A 19,990-nucleotide genomic window follows, 5' to 3' on the forward strand; every position below is an offset into this window, starting at 1 on the left:
ACGGAAATGCTTTAAAACATGCCCCTTGGTCTTCCTTGAGACTGAAATCACTTTATTAACATGGTATTCTATTATTCTCTTTTTTGTCGGCAGGACGGAATGAGCCTCTAATATTATCAGCATCATACGTTATTTATCTACACAATCCCTGTTTTTCAGGAAGTGTAAAAATCATATATTATTTAGACCATAAAACCCAGCCAAATAGTCATTTACTAAACAGACATTTCCCAGCAAATGTGGAAGGACCAAGGGGGTCCAAGGGTCAAAGAAGAATCTGGTGACTAGGAGGTAACTTGTGACTCTGGAGAGTGTTGTGTGAGCAGAATGGGGAAGGTGGACCCAGATGGCTCCGGGTCAAGCAGCAATGAGAGGTGAGAAGATGGAAGAAAGGAACAGCTTTTAGGATGTTTGCCTAATTTTGTTTTCTGCAAAGGTACAAAAATATTGGCTTATTCACATTACAAATTTATTTTTACATTTTACCATATAATTTTAGGTTTTAATTATGGGAAAAACCATTTTTGATCAAGTGAAACTGTGGACTTTCAGGCAGTTGAAACATGAAATAAAATATTAATATATAACTTGCTATTAGTGATAAGGCAGTTAAAATAGTACTAAATAGGTGCCAGCCCCGTGGCCGAGTGGTTAAGTTCCTGTGCTCTGCTTCAGAGGCCCAGGGTTTCACTGGTTCGGATCCTGGGCGCAGACCTAGCATTGCTCATCATGCCATGCTGAAGCGGTGTCCCACACAGCACAACTAGAAGGACCTACAACTAGAATATACAGCTGCGGGAAAAGAAGAGAAAAAAAAACGATTGGCAACAGATGTTAGCTCAGGTGCCAATCTTAAAAAAAAAAATAGTACAACACATTAAAGACCAGAAATAAAAACATCAGTCATTATTACAAGATTTTAACGAGGTGTGATCTTGGAATGGCACATGCCGAGAATTCAGAAGAAACCATCTACTAAACAGGTTCCCACAGCAGTGTCCTGAACACTTGGATTAACTCGGCTTAGAAATAGTATTTAAAAGTGGGATTTAAATGTAGTGGTTTTAGCCTTAAAAACAAAAGAATTTATTTACACATGAAGAAAAAATCTGGAATTCCTATTCCAGGTATACTTTCAGGATACTGACAAAGTTTTCACAAAGTTGTAATTGGGCCATGAAATCAGATCTACAAAAAATGCATTAAAAAACTGGAATCCAGACATGACGGAAGTGAGGAAAGCACAGAATCATATGCAGATGAAACATTTCTTGCACTATGGACCGGGACTCTTTCTACTCACATTACAATTCTGAAAAGTCTCAAGAAAAACTTTCTTCTTTTTTTTTTGAGGAAGATTAGCCCTGAGCTAACTACTGCCAGTCCTCCTCTTTTTGCTGAGGAAGCCTGGCCCTGAGCTCACATCCATGCCCAACTTCCTCTACTTTATATGTGGGATGCCTACCACAGCATGGCTTTTGCCAAGTGGTGCCACGTCCGCACCCAGGATCCAAACCGGGGAACCCTGGGCCAAGAAGTGGAAGGTGTGAACTTAACCACTGCACCACTGGGCCGGCCCCAAGAAAAACTTTTACTATGCAAAAGTTTCTCATGTAAATTGATGAGATTGGTATATGTTCTCATGTATATAGAGTAATCTATAAATGCCCAAAATAGGACACTGAGTACCATCTCTGCCCCTTCTGTTCCTCTCACCCACCATATCCAATCCATCGAGAGACCCTGTTGGTTCAACCTTCAAAACACAGCTAGAATCTGTCGACTGTCTCACCACTTCCACTGCCCTCCAGTTAGGTCAATCCACCATCATCACTCACCCGGGCTATTGCAACAGGCTCCTCACTCGTCTCCCACTTCTACCCTTATCTCTGCATCCCCCTCCCACACAACAGGCAGAGGACTCCATTAAAACAGTCAGAGCACGTCACTCCTCTGTCACTGGCTCCTCATTCCCCTCAGAGTAACAGCCGAAGTCCATACCCCAGGCCTTGTGATGCGCCTGCACAAGCGGGGCCCCAGCCCTTCCCTCACCTCCTCTTGCTACTCACTCCCTCTGCTCCAGCCACCCTGACCTCCTCCGCACTGTTCCTCCCACATGCCAGGCTCCATCCTGCCTTAGCACCTCAGCTCTAGCTGTTCAGCTATGCGATGCCGCCAAAATGGCAAGAAAAGGGGTTTTTTTGGTTTTTTTTGTATTGTAAATACCCCACTTTGAAGAATTAAACAGACCTGAGCCTGCACCCTTAGGAAGACTTAACAGCTGCCTCTCTCTGTTCAATCAGGGCTGGACGTATCTGCGGTCTTGGCCAGGTGGATGCAGCAGAATAGAGCCGGGTTCTGGGAGAAAGGGGCAATGGGGATAGAAAGGGGAATGGAGGAAGGCAGAGGGAAGAAGTCTGCTGGGCATCGACTGGCACTGACTCTGGGAGGCCTGAAAGGCGACTCAGGGGGAGTGAAGAGAAACCTGCAACACCTGTGGCCTCCGTGTGAGGTGGGAGTGGGTGCCAGCTGGAGAATTCCTTCCTGTGTTGGTCCTGCAGTTCTTCAGGAATCTCTTGCAATTAGATCAAATATTTCTTTTTCTTGTAAACCACTCCAATGTAGTTTAACTTTATATATTGGAGAACGCTTTGAATTTTGAGATGAGGTGACTTTTGAACACTTTCTTGTGCATGTGTCACATTCTGAGTTCCATGGCTTAATCCAAAAATAGCTAGAGAACACCATGTAGTCTGCACGGAAATCAAGATATAACGATGTACACCTGAAATTTATACAATGTTATAAATCGGTGTTACCTCAATAAAAAAAGAGTTAGCTAGAGAGAAGTACTAAGTGGGAGCTACCTTGTGCTTAAAGCCACTGCTAAACCAAAATGTGAGCTGGGTGTAGACAGGCGTCTGACTACTTTAGCGAGCTATCATTGACATTTATGTCCTCACCAGGAACAATGCAACTCTGTATCTGTGTGAAATTTCAAAGTTAAAATTCAACTGTATGGAAAGCTCAATGGAGTGTTGAAGAGGGATTTTTAGGACTGTCAACTCTTTACTTCTGAGAATTATATAAAGTTGAATCTGAAACGCACTGGAGCCCAATCCTTTCAGGTGACAGATGATGAACCTGAGGCCCAGAAGAGTTGTGTGATTCTTTAATGATGGGGAGGGTTAGGGTACTGTAGCTGACTTCCCTCGGAAGTCTTGTCGCCTCGGAGATGACAGACAGTTGAGGGTGCGTTAGGTCAGCTGTCTCTAGCTCCAGTGTTTTGTGGAGAGAAACTGTAATACCATATTTCAAGAATTCTAAGACGCCCATTTTTTCCCCACATTCTTACACCTCTTCCCTAGACTAACCACCCCATTTCTTGAAAACAACTAGCAGTCATGCTACATAGATTCTGCAGAGACCAACAATGGAGGGAAAGAGATTTTGAGGGGGCAGATAATGAGAGAGGGTTATACATAAGCAAGTGACTTCCAAGAACAAAGTAACCAGGGACCTCACTGGGCTCAGAGCATTTGAAAGCTCCACATCATAGTCTAAGTGAAGGGTCCCTCTGGAGTTGTGCACCACACAGACTCTGTAACCTTATGCTGCATCCTAAGAGGGCTTGATCTTAAAATTGAATAAGTAGGGGGCTGGCCCAGTGGCGTAGTAATTAAATTCACGTGCCATGCTTTGACGGCCCAGGGTTCACAGCTTCGGATCCTGGGCACAGACCTATACACTGCTCATCAGCCATGCTGTGGCAGTGTCCCACATACAAAATAGAGGAAGATTGACACAGACATTGGCTTAGGGCCAATCTTCCTCAGCCAAAAAAAAAAGAAAGAAAGAAAGAAAGAAAAAGTAATATACATTCCCATTCAGAGGCTAAGAGCCTGCATCTTGAAAAAGACCCTCCTGTCAGGCCACTGATAACCTGCAAGGAAGCTGGTGTATTTGCATTTTACTCCCTTTATTGTGCCATGGAATTTGGTACATAGTTTGTACTACTAATACTTAAAACTTTTTTAGCAATATCATATATAATCATGTTCAATAATATTTAAGTAATGAAAAACAACTTAACTACCAACCTTCTGATTGACTTGACAATCTTGTAAGTTAAATGGAAATGGCATTTAGCATTTTAGATTACTAGTGCCTCTTATTTAAGCTAAATATAAGTTACACCATTGCTGACTTACATACTTCATAAAGCAGCGGACTATACATTTTCCTTAAATAAAAGTTGAAGGGTTAATATGTCCTCAAATTGCTGTCAATTGTCATTAGGAGGCAGAAAAATTGGGAGTATACGCCTGAAAAAGACTGTGTTATGGGCATCTCCTCTGTGTTCCCATAATCCCCTTTGCATAGGTCTTTCCAAACATTTTTCCACGTGTTGCAATTGTGGTTTTCGAATCTGTCTCTGTGACCTGCCTGAGCTTCCAGAGGGCAGGGGCCACATCTTGTTCATCATCACTGTATCCCCAGTGCCTGAATTAACCAGAGCAAGGGCCGCAGGAGACCAAAGGAGGGAAATAGGGCCCAGTTTGATTGGCAGACGTCAGCTACAGGTGCAGAGTTGGGACCTTCGAATGAAAGTTCCCATGAAAGGTTCTGACTTTGGAGGAGAGCGATGCAGTCCTCAAGGTAAGTAAGGGAAACTGGTTCCTGGGCTCTAAAGCAGTTCTGCAAACAGCAGCTTTGTAGGGACCTGACTTCCCAAAAAGGCTCGGGTCTGGTCCAGCGCTCAACCTTTCTTTGGCAACGATTTGACCATGCTGGCAAACAGCACCTCACGTTTGTTGAGTACTTTATATGCATTATCTCATGGTCGAGTGCTGACAGGGAGACTTTTTGCTCTGTGTACAAGTAACCTTCCTATTTTTCAATGAAAGTGACCAGGAAAATAGGCTGTAGTCGTCAGAGATTCAGTTTGGCTGGAATGGATAGCTTTATATCTTTCTTTTCTTTTTTTTCCCAGCTTTATTGAGTTATAATTGACAAATAAAATTGTAAGCTATTTAAAGTGCATTTGATATACATACACATTATGAAAGGATTCCCACCATCTAGTTAATTAATACATCCATCATCTCACATATTTATACATATATTTTGGTGAGAATCTTTAAGTCCAACTCTCTTAGCAAATTTCAATGATGCTATGCAGTGTTATCAACTATAGCCACCATATTAGATACTCAGACTTTATTCATCTTATAACTGAAAGTTTGTACTCATTTACCAGCCTCGCCTTATTCCTCCCTGCCAGGCCCTAGCAACCACCCTTCCAATCTCGGTTTCCAAGAATCCGACATTTTTTTTTTAAGGTTCCACATATAACTGATACCATGCAGTATCTGTCCTTCTCTGTCAGACTGACTTCACATAGCATAATGCCCTCAAGGTCCATCCATGTTGTTGCAAATGGCAGGATTTCCTTCCTTCTCATGGCTGCACAGTATTCTACTGTGTATATATATTTACACCACATCTTCTTTAAGGAATGGCTAGCGTCTAATGGCCTGGACTGGTTAGTTGTCTGGCCGGCACACCCACAGGGGCTCTTCAGCAGTGTGGAGTAAGGTGTCTGCAAGCCAAATAAACAGCATCCTATTGACTTTTCATGCAGTTTCCTCTTGTCTGTCTTGCTAATTTGAAAGTCAGCGTTAATAATCAAAGGGAGAAAGCATGTCATCTTCTAAAAGGTTTTGACTTAAAGCACTTTTTTATACAGAGAGAAGGAAAAATTAAAAATGCAACAGTCTTCTTACAAGAAGAGATCTTAAAGCATGAGTAGATTTTCTATTATGGGGTTTAAAAGAAAGCATTACTTGAATGGTTGCATATACAGCATTTTACCAAAGATACAAAAAATATTTAGGCTTATTTTGCTACAAAGGTTCCCTAAATGTGTTATCAAAACATGGGTTTACCACTCAAACCCCGAAAAGAATTGACTTCCTGCTTTGTGTGCCAAGATGAAAGCCAAAAGGTAAGAAGAATGAACAATTGTGTCAGAGATGGGCCACGTGTGTCCTTTTAAATTAGGTCTTTAATCTTCACTGGCGCTTCTGAACTCAACAATGCCACACAGGCTCCTCATAAAAAGAGATGATAATAATTACTGACCATAATGGTCTGCAAGTCTTAGAAGCCCAAAATCAAAGAGTAAATAAATCATAAACTAAATGTCAATTTTCAAGTACTGTGCATTTTTCAAATGCTGAATATCAGAATTTTACTCCTCTTTATATAGGATGAAGTTATTAAGCTTTCCAAAAAGATGGAATTGATAAATAAATGAAAAGCAACAGTATATGTTGGAGTATATGAGGAAGCCATTTGGTTTAAAACTAATTCAGCCTGACCTTGTTTTTCCAAAAGGGCTTGATGTGGCCTGTTGAGCGTGCATTGTGCCATCATATAGGCATTTCTTTAAGGATAAGGATTAATTACTGACCTGCTGTGCTCACCTGGTGACCACCGACCTGCTGATCATCGACCTGCTGTGCCAGCTAGGCATCTTGTGACAGTCGTAAAAGAGATATTCCTGTTATATTGATGTATGCTCTTTGTTCCAAGACGGTATATAACGACTCTGTATACCCCACTTCTTTGGTGCCCTTCCTTCCTTAGGGAAGGAAGGCCCCAGGCTATAGTTGTCAAATCTGGCTCATAATAAACTCACCCCAATCTTGATTTATTGATTGACTATGGATTATTTGCATCAACAGAATGGTTTAAGGAAAATCTTCTCCCCATTGTAGACCTACCATTGGGTCTGTGGTAGAACTCAGAGGAGTTTACTAGTAGGGGAATTTCATGGGTTAGCAAAGGCTGAACACTTATTAAAATGAAGCCTATTGGTTTGAATAGCCCACCACGATGTTGCATTTCCAAATTCTTACTCCTTCTACCTATAGAAGACATTCAATTTCTCCTCCTGTGGCCTCCCCACTTATTCACATCAAAGCCACCCACCTTCCCCTGCCTCCTTAAAGCTTAAAGACAACATGAAAAGCAGCAGAGAACCAAAAAAAAAAAGGAGGTAGGGTAATTTTGTATGTGTTCTCAGATACTCTCAAATCAAGGAGCTGAAAAAACTATGAAAAAAACAGCAACAACAAGCCCCAGACACAGATGATCTCTTGACCTGCTACTGTATGGTTATCTTTCTGTAAAGGAGATAATTTCAGTCTGCTGTGTAAGGATTCCTCCTCATCTGGTCCTATTCCAATTGGAATCCTACCACAGACTAAAATATGCCTAGATCTTTCATTACCATGCCATAGATTTTCTTTTCCTCACAAGTCAAACTAAATAGGTCATGATTGCTTCATCAGTATGCAAAGTACCACCTCTGGGAATCACATACAATCCTCTGACAGCTAACATTCTTTTTAGTGCTTTGAAATCTAATTCTACCCAATTTAACCCCACCCCAGCTCATCACTCCTCACATCAGAATCTCCATCATGTGAGGTGTAGATCTTGTTCTGGAATGGGCATCACGGACATCAACAGCAGAGATTTAATTAATTCAGAGGGAAAAGAGATTCTGTTATCACCCTTCCCCTACTAACATCTGATGAGAGGTTTTCCCTTCCCTCAGCAGCCAAGAAAAAAGGGTGGGAAGAAGATGCTCTCCAGAAGTTATGTTGCTGATAGACTTATGCTCCCTCTTAAGAAAGGGAATGATTCTTCCTGACAAGAGAAAGTTCACATGATTCCTGAAAATTAGTGAACCCACAATCATATTATTTATTAAATAATCTCCGAGGAAATTTCATCTAGTCCTATGGATCTCAATGATATCAATACACAGACGACTCCCGAATGCCCATCTCTATCTCTGACTTGTGCTCCCAGTTGCCCTCTCAATATATAAACTTGTTTGTCTACTGGGCATTTCAGACTGCGCAGAGCCAAAACAGAATTCTTGGGTCTCCTCACCAGACGTGTTTCCTAGAACAGCAAACAGGCTTACAAGGTGTCAGACACCGTTCTCATGCTTTACAAATATTAACTCATTGAATCCTCACTACCTATGCGATAGGTACTAAGATGATCTCATTGCATGGATGCAGGGGGGCCTAGATTTCAACCCAAGCAATTGGAGTCCACAACCCACCAGCTTAAGCACAATGCTATATACCCTCATTGCTGGAAATAGTCCCGATGCTCACCCAGCAGCCCAAGTCAAAGACCTGAGTCACATCTGATCCCTCTATTTCCCTCAGCTTCCACCTCCAAACCATTGGGAAGTCCTGTTGGCCAGACTTCCAAATCCTATTCTTTCTCTGTCCATGACTTTCCCTCACCATCATCACCCGCCTGGACTACTGCAAAATCCTGCCTCTCCACAATCTACATTACACAAAGAAACCAGAGTGATCTTCCGCTTCACACTCTCCAATGGCATCCACAGCACTAAGAATAAGATCCCCCCTCCTCCCCAGGGCATAGGAGGTCCCTGAGGCTCTGATCTCACCTCCTCTCACAGCACTCCAAATCTGCAAAGCTACTTCTTGCCTCAGGGTCTTTGCAGCAACTTTCACTTGAAAGCTCTTCCCTGGATCATCACAAGATTGGATCTTTCTTGTCATTCAGGTCTCAGCTTAAAGTAACCTCCCGGGACAGGATTACCCTGACTGGGACCCGGTCATCCAGTACACCACCCTATGATATTTTCATTATAGCACTTCCCGCTATTTCTTCATTTGTTTATTTTGTTGTTTCTTGTTCTTTTTCCTTTTGACACTCAAAGACAGTAGGAATTTTGTCCATCTTGTTGAATCCTGTATCCTGAGTGCTTACTTTAGCCCCTGTGTAATAATGTCTACTACTAGATACTAATTAATACGGTTGGATAAAAGCACTGCCACGACCCCTTTAATGGCCTTCTATTGCCTGTGGACAAAGAATAACTCTGTTAACAGGTGCCACCAGGCCACTTCTCCTGCTGTCTCAACAAGACTAATTAACTGGACCACTTGCCCTTGGGAGAGGGAGCCTTCTGGGGGCCCTCACCAGGCTGTGCCTCCCCCAGGAGGCTCCTCCTGCCCCTCGTGGCCTGATTAAATTCTGACTCATCCCTCAGAGTTCAGCTTAAACATCTCTTCTTCAGGAAACCTTCCCTGAGACGCCAGGCAAGGTTCAATCTCCTGCTCCACATCCCACAATACCCTGTATTTTCCCCTCACATCACTTTTCATACTCATCATTGAACTGGTTGTTTGCAATAAGTTGTAAAACAACAAAACCAAAACAAAACTGTGTTCCTAACTACACTATAAACTCCATACCCTCAGGGAGTAAATCTCTTTATTTATCCAACAAAAAGCTTGACACTAAGCAGACTGCCTGATTATAAAACCAATTTGCTTTTCGAACACGGGAAACACACAAACTACATATTCTCCCTATGGGAAGAGGCGACAAGCCTTCCTAGAACCTGCCTGCTCTAACGCCAAGTCCTAAGAGGAATCCGAATCTCCCCTCACTACCCCACCTCCCAGCCGGTCCCCATCAGACCTGGGGCAAACCCAGCACACCCTCTGCCCAGGCAGTCCCTGCTCCCTCCCTCCCTTCAGCACGGCACAGCCACAGTTGCCCTGCCCTCCACTCGGTTAACCGAACCCTGCGGTGTGGTCAGGGAGGCTGAGCAGAAAGATCCTGCCTGGCTCTTAGGCTCTTAGGCTCCAGAAGGAAGCTCGGATCAGTGTGACACAAAGCAACCAGACCTAGAATACATACAGGGACGACCAGCCCCAGGGAACTGGAGATTGTTCAACCTCACACGGTCAGGGACATTAATGGGTATAGGCCACCAAAGTGCAAAGATGGAGGCCAAAACCACCAACAGATACACTCACTGAATTTAGTGCCTAAAATCCAGCTACGCTTTTTAGCAGATTGTTCATACTGTGTTGCAACATATATTTTAAATCAACAAACATCAATGAGTGGTTTTTATCTTCTTCCATAATTGTCATCTCGGGCTGGGGAAGGTTGGTTAGCCTCTGGAAATAAACTGATGGGCTCCCTGGCTCCATCCTGCCCTGCTCTGGGCTGTGTCCTGACCCTGTCTGCATGAGCCCTTGGGGTGCACAAGCACAGAAGTGGATAGGACCGTTATGGGAGAAAACATGCTCCTTTACAGGAAAACTAAGAGAACCACCATGGGGAGACATCAGGTTCCTTTCAGATGGAACTCCTCATACAAAGGGCACCTTCACACAGAAACAAAAGGTCTTAGACCTTAGTTCTCAGGAACCAGCAAGCAAAGTTGGCCTCCAGCAAGACTGAGATAATTGCTGTACATCACTGGCACCTCTTCCTACTACCTGGCCTCTCTATGCCCAGGAAAAACATTCCAGCAAAGAGAAAAATCGATTCCCACTTAGATATTAGGAATACAATGTCTTTATCTTCCAATGGGGAGTACCAGGGGAGAACACGCATAACCCAAAGACAAAAATTTCATGATGGTTGAATTTGGGGCCATAGTTTGGGCTAGGATAGGAAGCCTGTGTGGTTTCGCCATCAGCCCCTAACCCCCAACACACAAAAAGAAGAAAAATCACATCGTTATGGGGCACCTTCTTCCCTTTGGTACGAGACCACCTGGCAAGCAAAATATCTTAAATCCTTAGAAAAAGACCACAATATCAAATATTTCACATACTTTAAAAAGTAATCCAATAAAAGTGTGATTGTACAAGACCCAAAGTTGTTCCGTGCTCTGCCTAACATCAGACAAGAAGATGGCAGTAAAGCCAAAAGCATTTCCATTGGCCTAAACTCAGCTCTAAATATCCCCTGGAGCAGTGGGGATGAAAAGCACATCCCCAAAATATGAGAGGTACAAGCTTTCTTTTTTTTTTTTTTTTTAAGATTGGCACCTGGGCTAACAACTGTTAATTTTCTTTTTTTTTTTTTTTTCTGCTTTATCTACCCACCCCACCCCCCCCCATACACAGTTGTATATCTTAGTTGCTGGTCCTTCCAGTTGTGGGATGTGGGACACCGCCTCAACATGGCCTGACTAGCGGTGCCATGTTCGTGCCCAGGATGGGAACCCTGGGCCACCGCACCAGAGCACACAAACTTAACCACTCAGCCATGGAGCCAGCTCCCAAGCTTTCTTTTTTAAATTAATGGCTAACAGGCCTGTACTAAAATGGTCAATCATTTTTGATAGAAACTCAAAATAGTAGGGAATGCCAAGTACTCAGGAAAAAGCACCTGCCCATTTAGAATATTACGAGAAAACATACAGAAAAAAACTATATTTAACGAATGTTTAAAAATATATAATAAAGAGAAAAAAATTTAAACCATAAAACTCTATGAAAGCAGTCTGAGTCAAAACAGAGTTTTGGTGAATAAAGCTTAATTTCATGAAGCTACTTTATAGAGTCTGTTTTACACGTGACATATTGGATGATTATTCATATTCCTTTATTTTACTTCTAGAGAAAATATTTTTCCTAGCCACAAATACCAAGTCAGCCTCATAGAAGAGAAAGAACAGAAGAGTGGCAAGACAGCAGGCTAAGGAATTTTTTAAAAATTCAGTTAACAGACTTACGCAGGTGTAGTCTGCATGTCATGCCAGCTTTTGCTGAAGTTCTGTTTTAATTCATTCATCAGGTTCATGCCGAGTTTTTGCTTGATCTCAACCAGATGCCTTTCTTTCGCTGATAAAACTTGTCGTAATGTTGTAATTTCGTCTTCTAGCTACAGGTAAGAGGGAAAACGGTGAGGAAAAACATCAGAGCAGCCAAAACACACCCGCAAAAGTTCTGGGGGCCCCACGGCAGCCTCTGCGCCCTCTTGTTGGCACAGGCCCACGCTTGGCTGGAGCAAACCCATCCTACAGAGACGATACTCTATATTCAAAAGTAGAAATCGATTTTTTTAGTTTTAACCATTATCAAAGTAACCACTGCTCCTTGTAAACAATTCATTTGTACAGCAAAATGTAAACAAGAAAATAAAAATCACCTGTAATCCACTAGGAACTAGCCATCGCTTAATTCTTTGGTTGCTAATCTTCCAAATGTTCTTCTAAAATTGTACACAGATATAGCTTTTGAACAAAAAATTGCTTTATTTATTTATTTATTTAATTTTAAAAATTATTTATTTATCTATTTATATGTTTGTTAAAGGTATGCTTTTTTTTTTGGTGAGGAAGATTGGCCCTGAGCTAACACCTTTTGGCTTTATTTTAGAAACTACTTCTTTTCAAATGTCACTAGTCAGTGTCGTTTGTCGTTTGCTAACCACACACAGCTGCCCTGGTGCAGGCACGGATGGGCAGACATTGTGGTTTTGCCAGAAGGAGGAAGAAGGGAGGAGGGGATATACGTAAGGCAGTGATTTGTTTCCTCTTTTCAACAATTTTATTGACATACACTTAAGTGGACACATTTAAAGTGTAAAATCTATAAGTTTTGACGTATGCGTACTCCTGTGACGTCATGACCACAATCAAGAGAGTGATTATATCCATCACCTCCCAAAATTTTCTGGCTCCTCTTTGTAATTCCTCCCTCTCTCTTCTCCCTCTTCCCCCAGGGAGCCACCGATCTTTTTGTCATTGGAGTTTAGTCTGCATTTTCTAGAACTTTACATAAATTGAAACATAGAGTATATATTCATTCTCGCCTGGCTTTGTTCGCTCAACCTAATGATTTGAGATGATCTGCGATGCGGCCCTGTTGCTGCATTATCAGTGGTTCTTCCCTTTTCATTGCAGAGCAGTATTCCACCATGTGGATATACCACAGTTTCTTCTCTACTCACCTGCTGAAGGACATTCGAGTTTGGCTAATGCAAACAAAACTGCTACGACCATTCACATACACAGATTTGTAGGGACATGTTTCCTCCATTCCCCGTGCCACAGAGAAGCAAATCTCTTCAGCATTATAAAATTGCTCTTGCAAATGGAATTTCTAACAAAGGAGTTCTGTAAAACACCCAGATTTCAGAAAGTGTTGCTATATCCCGTGAAAATAAGCTTGAACCTCCACGAGGCCTTTGATTCTAATTGGTTGTTGAATTTTATAATTCATTGCCCTGGCAATATTGCTTAAATTTACATCTTTGTTTTGAAATGTATAAGTCCCGGTGACTTTCCTTGTGAAGCCAGAAGAGAATCATGAGTACTCCCTTAGCATCCCACATGCATAGAGGTAATAAAAGCCTGACACTTTGCAAGATTTCTTGTTTAAAAAAAAAAAAGGAGCAGCTGTGTCTCATTTACATTCAAAGTGTCACTCTACTTCTGACCACAAGCCGCATCCCTAACCCTGTCAGTGTTCTTGCAAATGTGTTCTTTGGGTCACCAGAGACATAGCTGCTAGAAAAGCACCTCAAGAAAGACAGCGACCTTTGCTAGAATTTGTCTTTTACTAGCACAAGGAAGATTTTGCCCCACTGGTGAATAGACAGGAATAAAGTTGTGAACCTTCGTATACACAAATAATCATTTATGCAAAACAGTCAGAAATACTGAATGAGAAGCATCTTAAATGCCACAGTAGAAAAGAACAATATCTTGGGGTTTTAACATCAGCAAAATGTCCTGGTAATTTAACATTATCCATTATCCATTTTTTTACATTCATGGAACATCTGTTTTATGCTCATGGAAATCTTTCTAAATGAATTATACATTCTATGAACATGTCATAATCAACAGCATGCTCTCTTTTCTTGATGAGCAAGAGTCTTCAGGATGCAGACATACATGGATTACTGCAAAAGGATCCTGCTCAGAGACCACCAAGGGGACAATGCTTTTAGTTCCTCCATTAAATGAGAACACACTGTGATTTAAAAATTAAACCCTTCTATTCTTTGTCAATCATGTCATATTCCACATTGTCTTCCTTGTCAACATGTTCTCCTGCATTTCATCTGCTGCCTAGTATTTCTCAAGGCTGTCTCTCCAGCCCCCTCACCATAGAAAATGCTTGGGCTTCATGTCAGCCTTTTAGTCTCTATTAGAAAGAACTTTTCGGCTTTCTTTTGGATGATAGTGCTTTGAGTGACTGAAAATACTATGAGTCTGTTTCTTTTACACATCAGGTACTACTGTAGTTTCCACTGTGTACTAAAAATAATGGGAAACATTTTAACTTGTAGAAGGAAATTACAGATGGAGAGAAGGAGGAAGAAGCTTAAAAATCTTGATAGTCTCAATCTTACATCTATGGAACCCCAGAAATTTATTCAAAATTAGAGGGGCAGTAGTTATTTGGTGTAAGGAGTGAGTAAAGCATTTATAGTTTTATAATGAAATCCTTGCTCTAAAAAAATGATAGAGAGAGACACTGAAGTGACCAACTCACCTAATATCATCCTAAAGAAAGAAATATAAGCCTCACATTTAATAACTTAAAAATCAAAGCACAAGTTAAAAGGTATTTGTGGGGAAGACACTTCTAATGATGGAGACACGAATTTGGTTTCTTAGTTGGGTCTATTCTCAGGTTCTATAATGAAATTCTCACCATTTCCATAAAACACATGACTCACACTTCTCAAAGCTTTCAGTATATTTATCAGAAATCTAAATATATGCCAAAAAATCTATTAAGCAAATCCCAGAAGTTGGAAAAACAAATCACCTGAGATTACGTTAACTTGCAAGGTTTAAAATGGCCAACCACATCTCTTTCTACAGAGTGGAGTCCAGTCAGGATAGGAAAGCCTTTAAGAACAAATGCTTTAAGTGACAATCCTGGTGAGAGTCAATCTCTCATTTGACTAATGAGATTTTTTGGTCTGGTTACACCAGTGACTCTCAACTTCAGTTTACATAAACGTCACCCAGAGAGCATATTTAAAATGCAGATTCTGGATGTATATCCCTTTCATGCCCTGAGATTCTGATGTCTTAAATTTTCTGGGGCCAGACTACTTACATCATTTAACAAGCACCCCCAGATATTCTGATGTAGGTAGGTATGGAAACTCTATATTGTAAGTACCCCTGTGAGCCACATCAAATTCCTTTTGAAATGAGGTGGAGTGCAGGTAAATCACTTAAGTAAAGTATTTAATATATCTTTTCCCTTTTAATTTTCAATTAATCTTTCTTTATTAGAAACTAATAGTCTGATTCTTTGGTTTCTTGACTCCCTAGAAGATCTCCTTGTAGGATAAATATTTATGCCCACGATTAGATATTTAAGCTTGATTATTTAAATATAAATTAAAAGGAAAATAATAAGTTTTGGCAAAGATGTAGAGAAATTGGAACCCTTGTACCTAGCTGGTGGGACAGTAAAACAGTTCCGTCATGGTGAAAAATAGACTGGCATTTTCTTAAAAAGTTAAACATAGAACTACCATATTACCTAGCAATTCCACTCCTACGTGTGTACCCGAGGAATTGAGAACAGGTACTCAAACAAGTATATGTACACATATGTTCATAGCAACACTATTTACAATAGCCAAAGGATAAAAATAGCCCAAATATCCATCAAACGATGAACAGATAAACAAATTGTAGTATATACATAAAATGGAGTATTATTCAGCCATACAAAGGAATGAAGTATTGAGATACGCTACAACATGGATGAACCTCAAAAACATCAGGCTGAGTGAAAGAAGTCAGACACAAAAGGTCACATATTGTATGACGGATTTATATAAAATATCCAGAATAGGCAAATCCGGAGACACAGAACACAGATTAGTAGTTGCTGGGGAGAAGAAGGAATGGGCAGTAACTGCTTAATGAGTATGAAGTTTCCTTTTGGGATGATGAAAATATTTTGGAACTAGATAGAGTGGTGGTTACACAATATTGTAAGTGAAATAAATACCACTGAATTGTTCACCTTAAAATGGTTAATTACATGTTATATTAATTTACCTCAATAAAAAAGAAAAATAAATTAATCTGAAATAGCTAATAAATTAGCATCAATATGAAATTTATGTTAGAAAGGTGAAAATTTACTTTCCTATTTTATCTGCTAGATTACATAAAGTATCTAACTTAAATCCAGAAAAAGAAATACTTTCATAAACCATTAATCACCACGATGGTGTTCTGGAGTAAGAGCATTTGGTCTCTTGTACCCACTGCTTCAGGGCCTGTCTCTTCTTCTAGCTACTCCCGCCCTTGGCTAAGAATCCAGAAGAACTAAAATTATAATGCAGATACCATCCGGGACGGTGTGATGGTTAACCTTATGTGTCAACTTGACTGGGCCGTGAGGGGGCCCAAACATTTGGTCAAACATTATTCTATGAAGACGTTTCTGGATGAGATGAAATTGGAACAGGTAGACTTAGAAGAGGAGATTGCCCTCCCTAAGTGGGTGGGCCTCATTCAATCAGTGGAAGGTCTAAATAGAGCAAAAGGGCTGACCCTCCCTTGCGTAGGAGGGAGCTCTTCCTACCTGACTGTGATTGACATTGGACAGTTGTTTTTTTTTTTTCTTGCCTTTGGACTCATTAGTTCTTCCTGGTTCTCAAGCCACTGGCCTTCAAACTGGACTACACTATGAACTCCCCTGGGTCCCCAGCTTGATGATTATAGATCTTGGGACTTGCCAGCCTCCATAATCACATGAGCCAATTCCTTATAATAAATCTCTTCCTATATATATACATACACATACTATCGGTTCTGTTTCTCTGGAGAACCCTGACTAATACAGAGGGGCATTATAATAAGATATTATTGGTTATGAATACTCTGGTTGTTCACTAGCTCAGTTTAGAAATAACGAAGGTCTTAGAGGAAGGAATTGAGAGAAAAAGGTCAAGAGCCTGAGGCACTTCTTTGTAATTCAAAGAGCCAGGTGGCTTGAGGGCATTGTGTGCTGTTCTTGGGGAGCCACAGGCCAAAAGAAGCGGGAAGAGCCACTAGAGAGATGGAAGGAGCCTGAAAATAGGTTCTGCCTACTCGATAGTGCTGTCTGGTATTTTCCTCCTCCTATTAATGCCTATTTTCTTTGAGTCATTTTATCTAGGGGATGTTGGCAGTATTTGACTGTTATATAATCACAAATTTACAGCATTAATGCCAACACTTCATCCTTTTCAAAAGCCAACACACATTATGGAATACTAAGCATAGAATGCAGCTTAATGAAATGAAAGTGGGAGTGGGAAGTTAGCACAGAAATATTGAGCAAATTAATTTAAAAAGAGAGAGAAAGGAAAAAATCCCCCACAGAACAGATGTGTAAAGACCTCAGAAAAGCTGTTAGGAGCAGCTGGTGATAAGACTAATGAGAATAAATATCTGAAACAAAATAGTATTTCTTTATATACTGCAAAGCATATTCTACTTCTGATATTTACAAATGTAAATATTTGTTGAAGCTATAAAGTAATTCAAGTTAATTATAAATCTTAATTGCACACCTTCTATGCACAACTACTGTACCAGATCAGAGGTGATACTGGCCTCACATTCGAGGAACTTTTAAGAACACATATATTGCATGACCACAATAATAAACTAAAGACTAAATTGTATTAACAACAGATTTCTCTTCTAAAACGCAGACTTCATCCAAGATGTAGCCTTTTGGCCAATACTGGCTTATTTTATGTCTCCCACCACAAGGACACGTCTTCCTATTGCCAGCACTTGCTAAGCACACAATACGTTGGCTGTGTGGGTGAATGGAGTTATGAGACTGCCTGAAATCTAAGGGCATCTTCATAGGAATATTAACAACAAAACAGTGTAGGATAAGGCAGCGGGGAGGGATCCAGCATAGCCAGAAGACAGTAGGAGAATCCAAGGAAACCAGCGAGAGGAGTGAATTGAAGAGGAGCCTGGGTCCCTAGCACACCCCAAGACCTCTTTTAAGCAAAGCAGTCAGAGATAAGAAGTCCTTGTACACGAAGTCTTGCTTTGGATCATGGCCACAAGTGATCCGTGCAATCCACAGTGATTGCCTAACTCAGAGGCAGTCATCTAACAGGCTCACCTGTGAGGTGTCCTGTTACCCATGTGGCTAACAGTCCCAGTGGGATCTTCCCTCAGACATAGAGAGGGGTTGCCTGTGACCAGGGGGCTGGGAAGAATGTCTGTGGAAAGTCGAGGCAGAGAAGCTAAGCTGTCTAAAAGATGCCTCAGTTCTTCCTAAGGCCAGTTGTGAGACTCTGAGACAGCTCTCTGCGTGTTCCTGTTACAATGAAACCTCAGCATCAGAGGTAATCTGAATACATCTGTGATCTGAAGGAAGCTGATTGGTGTCTGGGTGTGTGTGTGTGTGTGCACACGTGCTTATGCGTATGGGTGCACATACACTCATGCGTGCATGTGCACACACCTGTAGAAGGGCAGGGAAAGCAGATTTAAGAAAAGAATGAGCATAACAGGAAGGTGGCCTGAGGTGGAGGGAGAAGAAATGGAAATGTGAAGAAGAACAAAGTGTGCTTGCTAAGTACACTTCCTTTCCTTTTCGCTGAGCCTCGTCATACAGCTGTGGCCGAGTGTCTTTGGAGCCATGATGCAAACCGGCAAAATGCAGTATTTCTTCATCTCTGCAGAACCCAGAAACAAGCGACAGGATGCATGGAGGCTAATGCATTCTCAAGGATGAAAACATGAGTCTCGGTAACTTGAACACAGTCACAAGGAATCTGGTGTTATTTTCAGAAGTCAGGCTCAGAAACTCTCAGGAATAAGACACGCTGGAAGCTTATTAATGTGGCCAAAGGAAACAGGGATTTCTGAAAACACCGCTAGTTTTTTATATTCATGGAGGCATCCATTTAAAACCAATACCTAATTTTGATTATAAAAGTAGGAAACACTCATTGTTGAACGTTTAGAAAATATAGAACGCACAAAAAACATACATTGATATGTGTGTCTACGTATAGTCCATTAATTCCAGAACCCAGAAAAATCAAGGCATTTTATAAAAGTTGGTCTGTTACAGAGGTTATGCCTGAATTTAAATTTAGACTACAACAACGGAGTTAAATTTAGCTCAGAATCATTAATACAGAGAATACAACTTCTGGACACTGCAAGTGACATGAACAGATCATGAGCCAGAATTCCAGGCCTTAAGAAAATGTGCAGGGGCTGGCCCGTGGCCGAGAGGTTAAGTTCACGCGCTCTGCTTGGGTGGCCCAGGGTTTGACCGGTTCGGATCCTGGTCGCGGACACGGCACTGCTCATCAGGCCACGGTGAGGCGGCATCCCACATGCCACAACCAGAAGGACCCACAACTGAAATATACAACTATGTACTGGGGAGATTTGGGGAGAAAAAGCAGGAAAAAAAACAAGATTGGCAACAGTTGTTGGCTCAGGTGTCAATCTTCAAAAAAAAAAGTACAGCTGGACATTCTCCGTTAAGGCTGACTTTGATCTGTGTGCTCTGGCACATGTGGCCAAACTGAAGTAAACTGGGTGGTTCTGGATCACTGGCCACAGACAGACGCAGCCAAAGAACCAGGCTATTTGATTTGAGACGCTGTGCTCACTGAAATAATTTCTGCTGCACCAGAGGAACAAGCTGCTCCTTTATTTTACAATGAAGTTATTTTAGGGTGTGCCTTGTGAAAGCACCTGGAAAGTCTTCCATATCATTATAAGTTGTCATAAACACACGTTTCAGAACATTAGAGCTTGAAGAGTCCGGAGTGGACAAAGGGGGGGTGAGGGTCAGGTGGAGCTCAAAGTGGGTCCTCAGCCTGCAGAAGGGGCCAGAACAGGAGGCTGAAGCCTGGCTTCCAGCCAGAGCAGGAGCTTCCTGCCCTCTGAGCCAGGGATGCAGAATGGCGAGGAATATGGGCCTCTTCCTCTCTTGCTCTACTGCTCATTCTACTTGGAAAAGCTCCCTTTCTCCAGCCCTTTCCTCCTATAACGTAAACGCTCCTTAGCAAAGTGTTTGAAGGTTAGCGGACCCTGCAAGGAAAGGCTTGAACAAAGAGTCGCATTCATGGGGAGCCAGGCATCACC

At 41.5% G+C, this 19,990-nt stretch overlaps 1 protein-coding gene across 5 annotated transcripts in view; it reads right to left on the reverse strand.

Moving 5' to 3' along the window:
* TPD52L1 (TPD52 like 1) overlaps positions 1 to 19,990 on the reverse strand; it is a 97,283-nt gene that overhangs the window by 15,277 nt on the left and 62,016 nt on the right. For all 5 annotated transcript variants that reach the window (XM_046677297.1, XM_046677296.1, XM_046677295.1 and 2 more), the window contains one exon: positions 11,609 to 11,757. In XM_046677297.1, coding sequence (XP_046533253.1) covers positions 11,609 to 11,757 — 149 coding nt within the window. The remainder of the gene's footprint in view (positions 1 to 11,608; positions 11,758 to 19,990) is intronic.

This window comes from Equus quagga, chromosome 11 (genome assembly GCF_021613505.1).
Source record: "Equus quagga isolate Etosha38 chromosome 11, UCLA_HA_Equagga_1.0, whole genome shotgun sequence".
Classification (NCBI taxonomy): domain Eukaryota; kingdom Metazoa; phylum Chordata; class Mammalia; order Perissodactyla; family Equidae; genus Equus; species Equus quagga.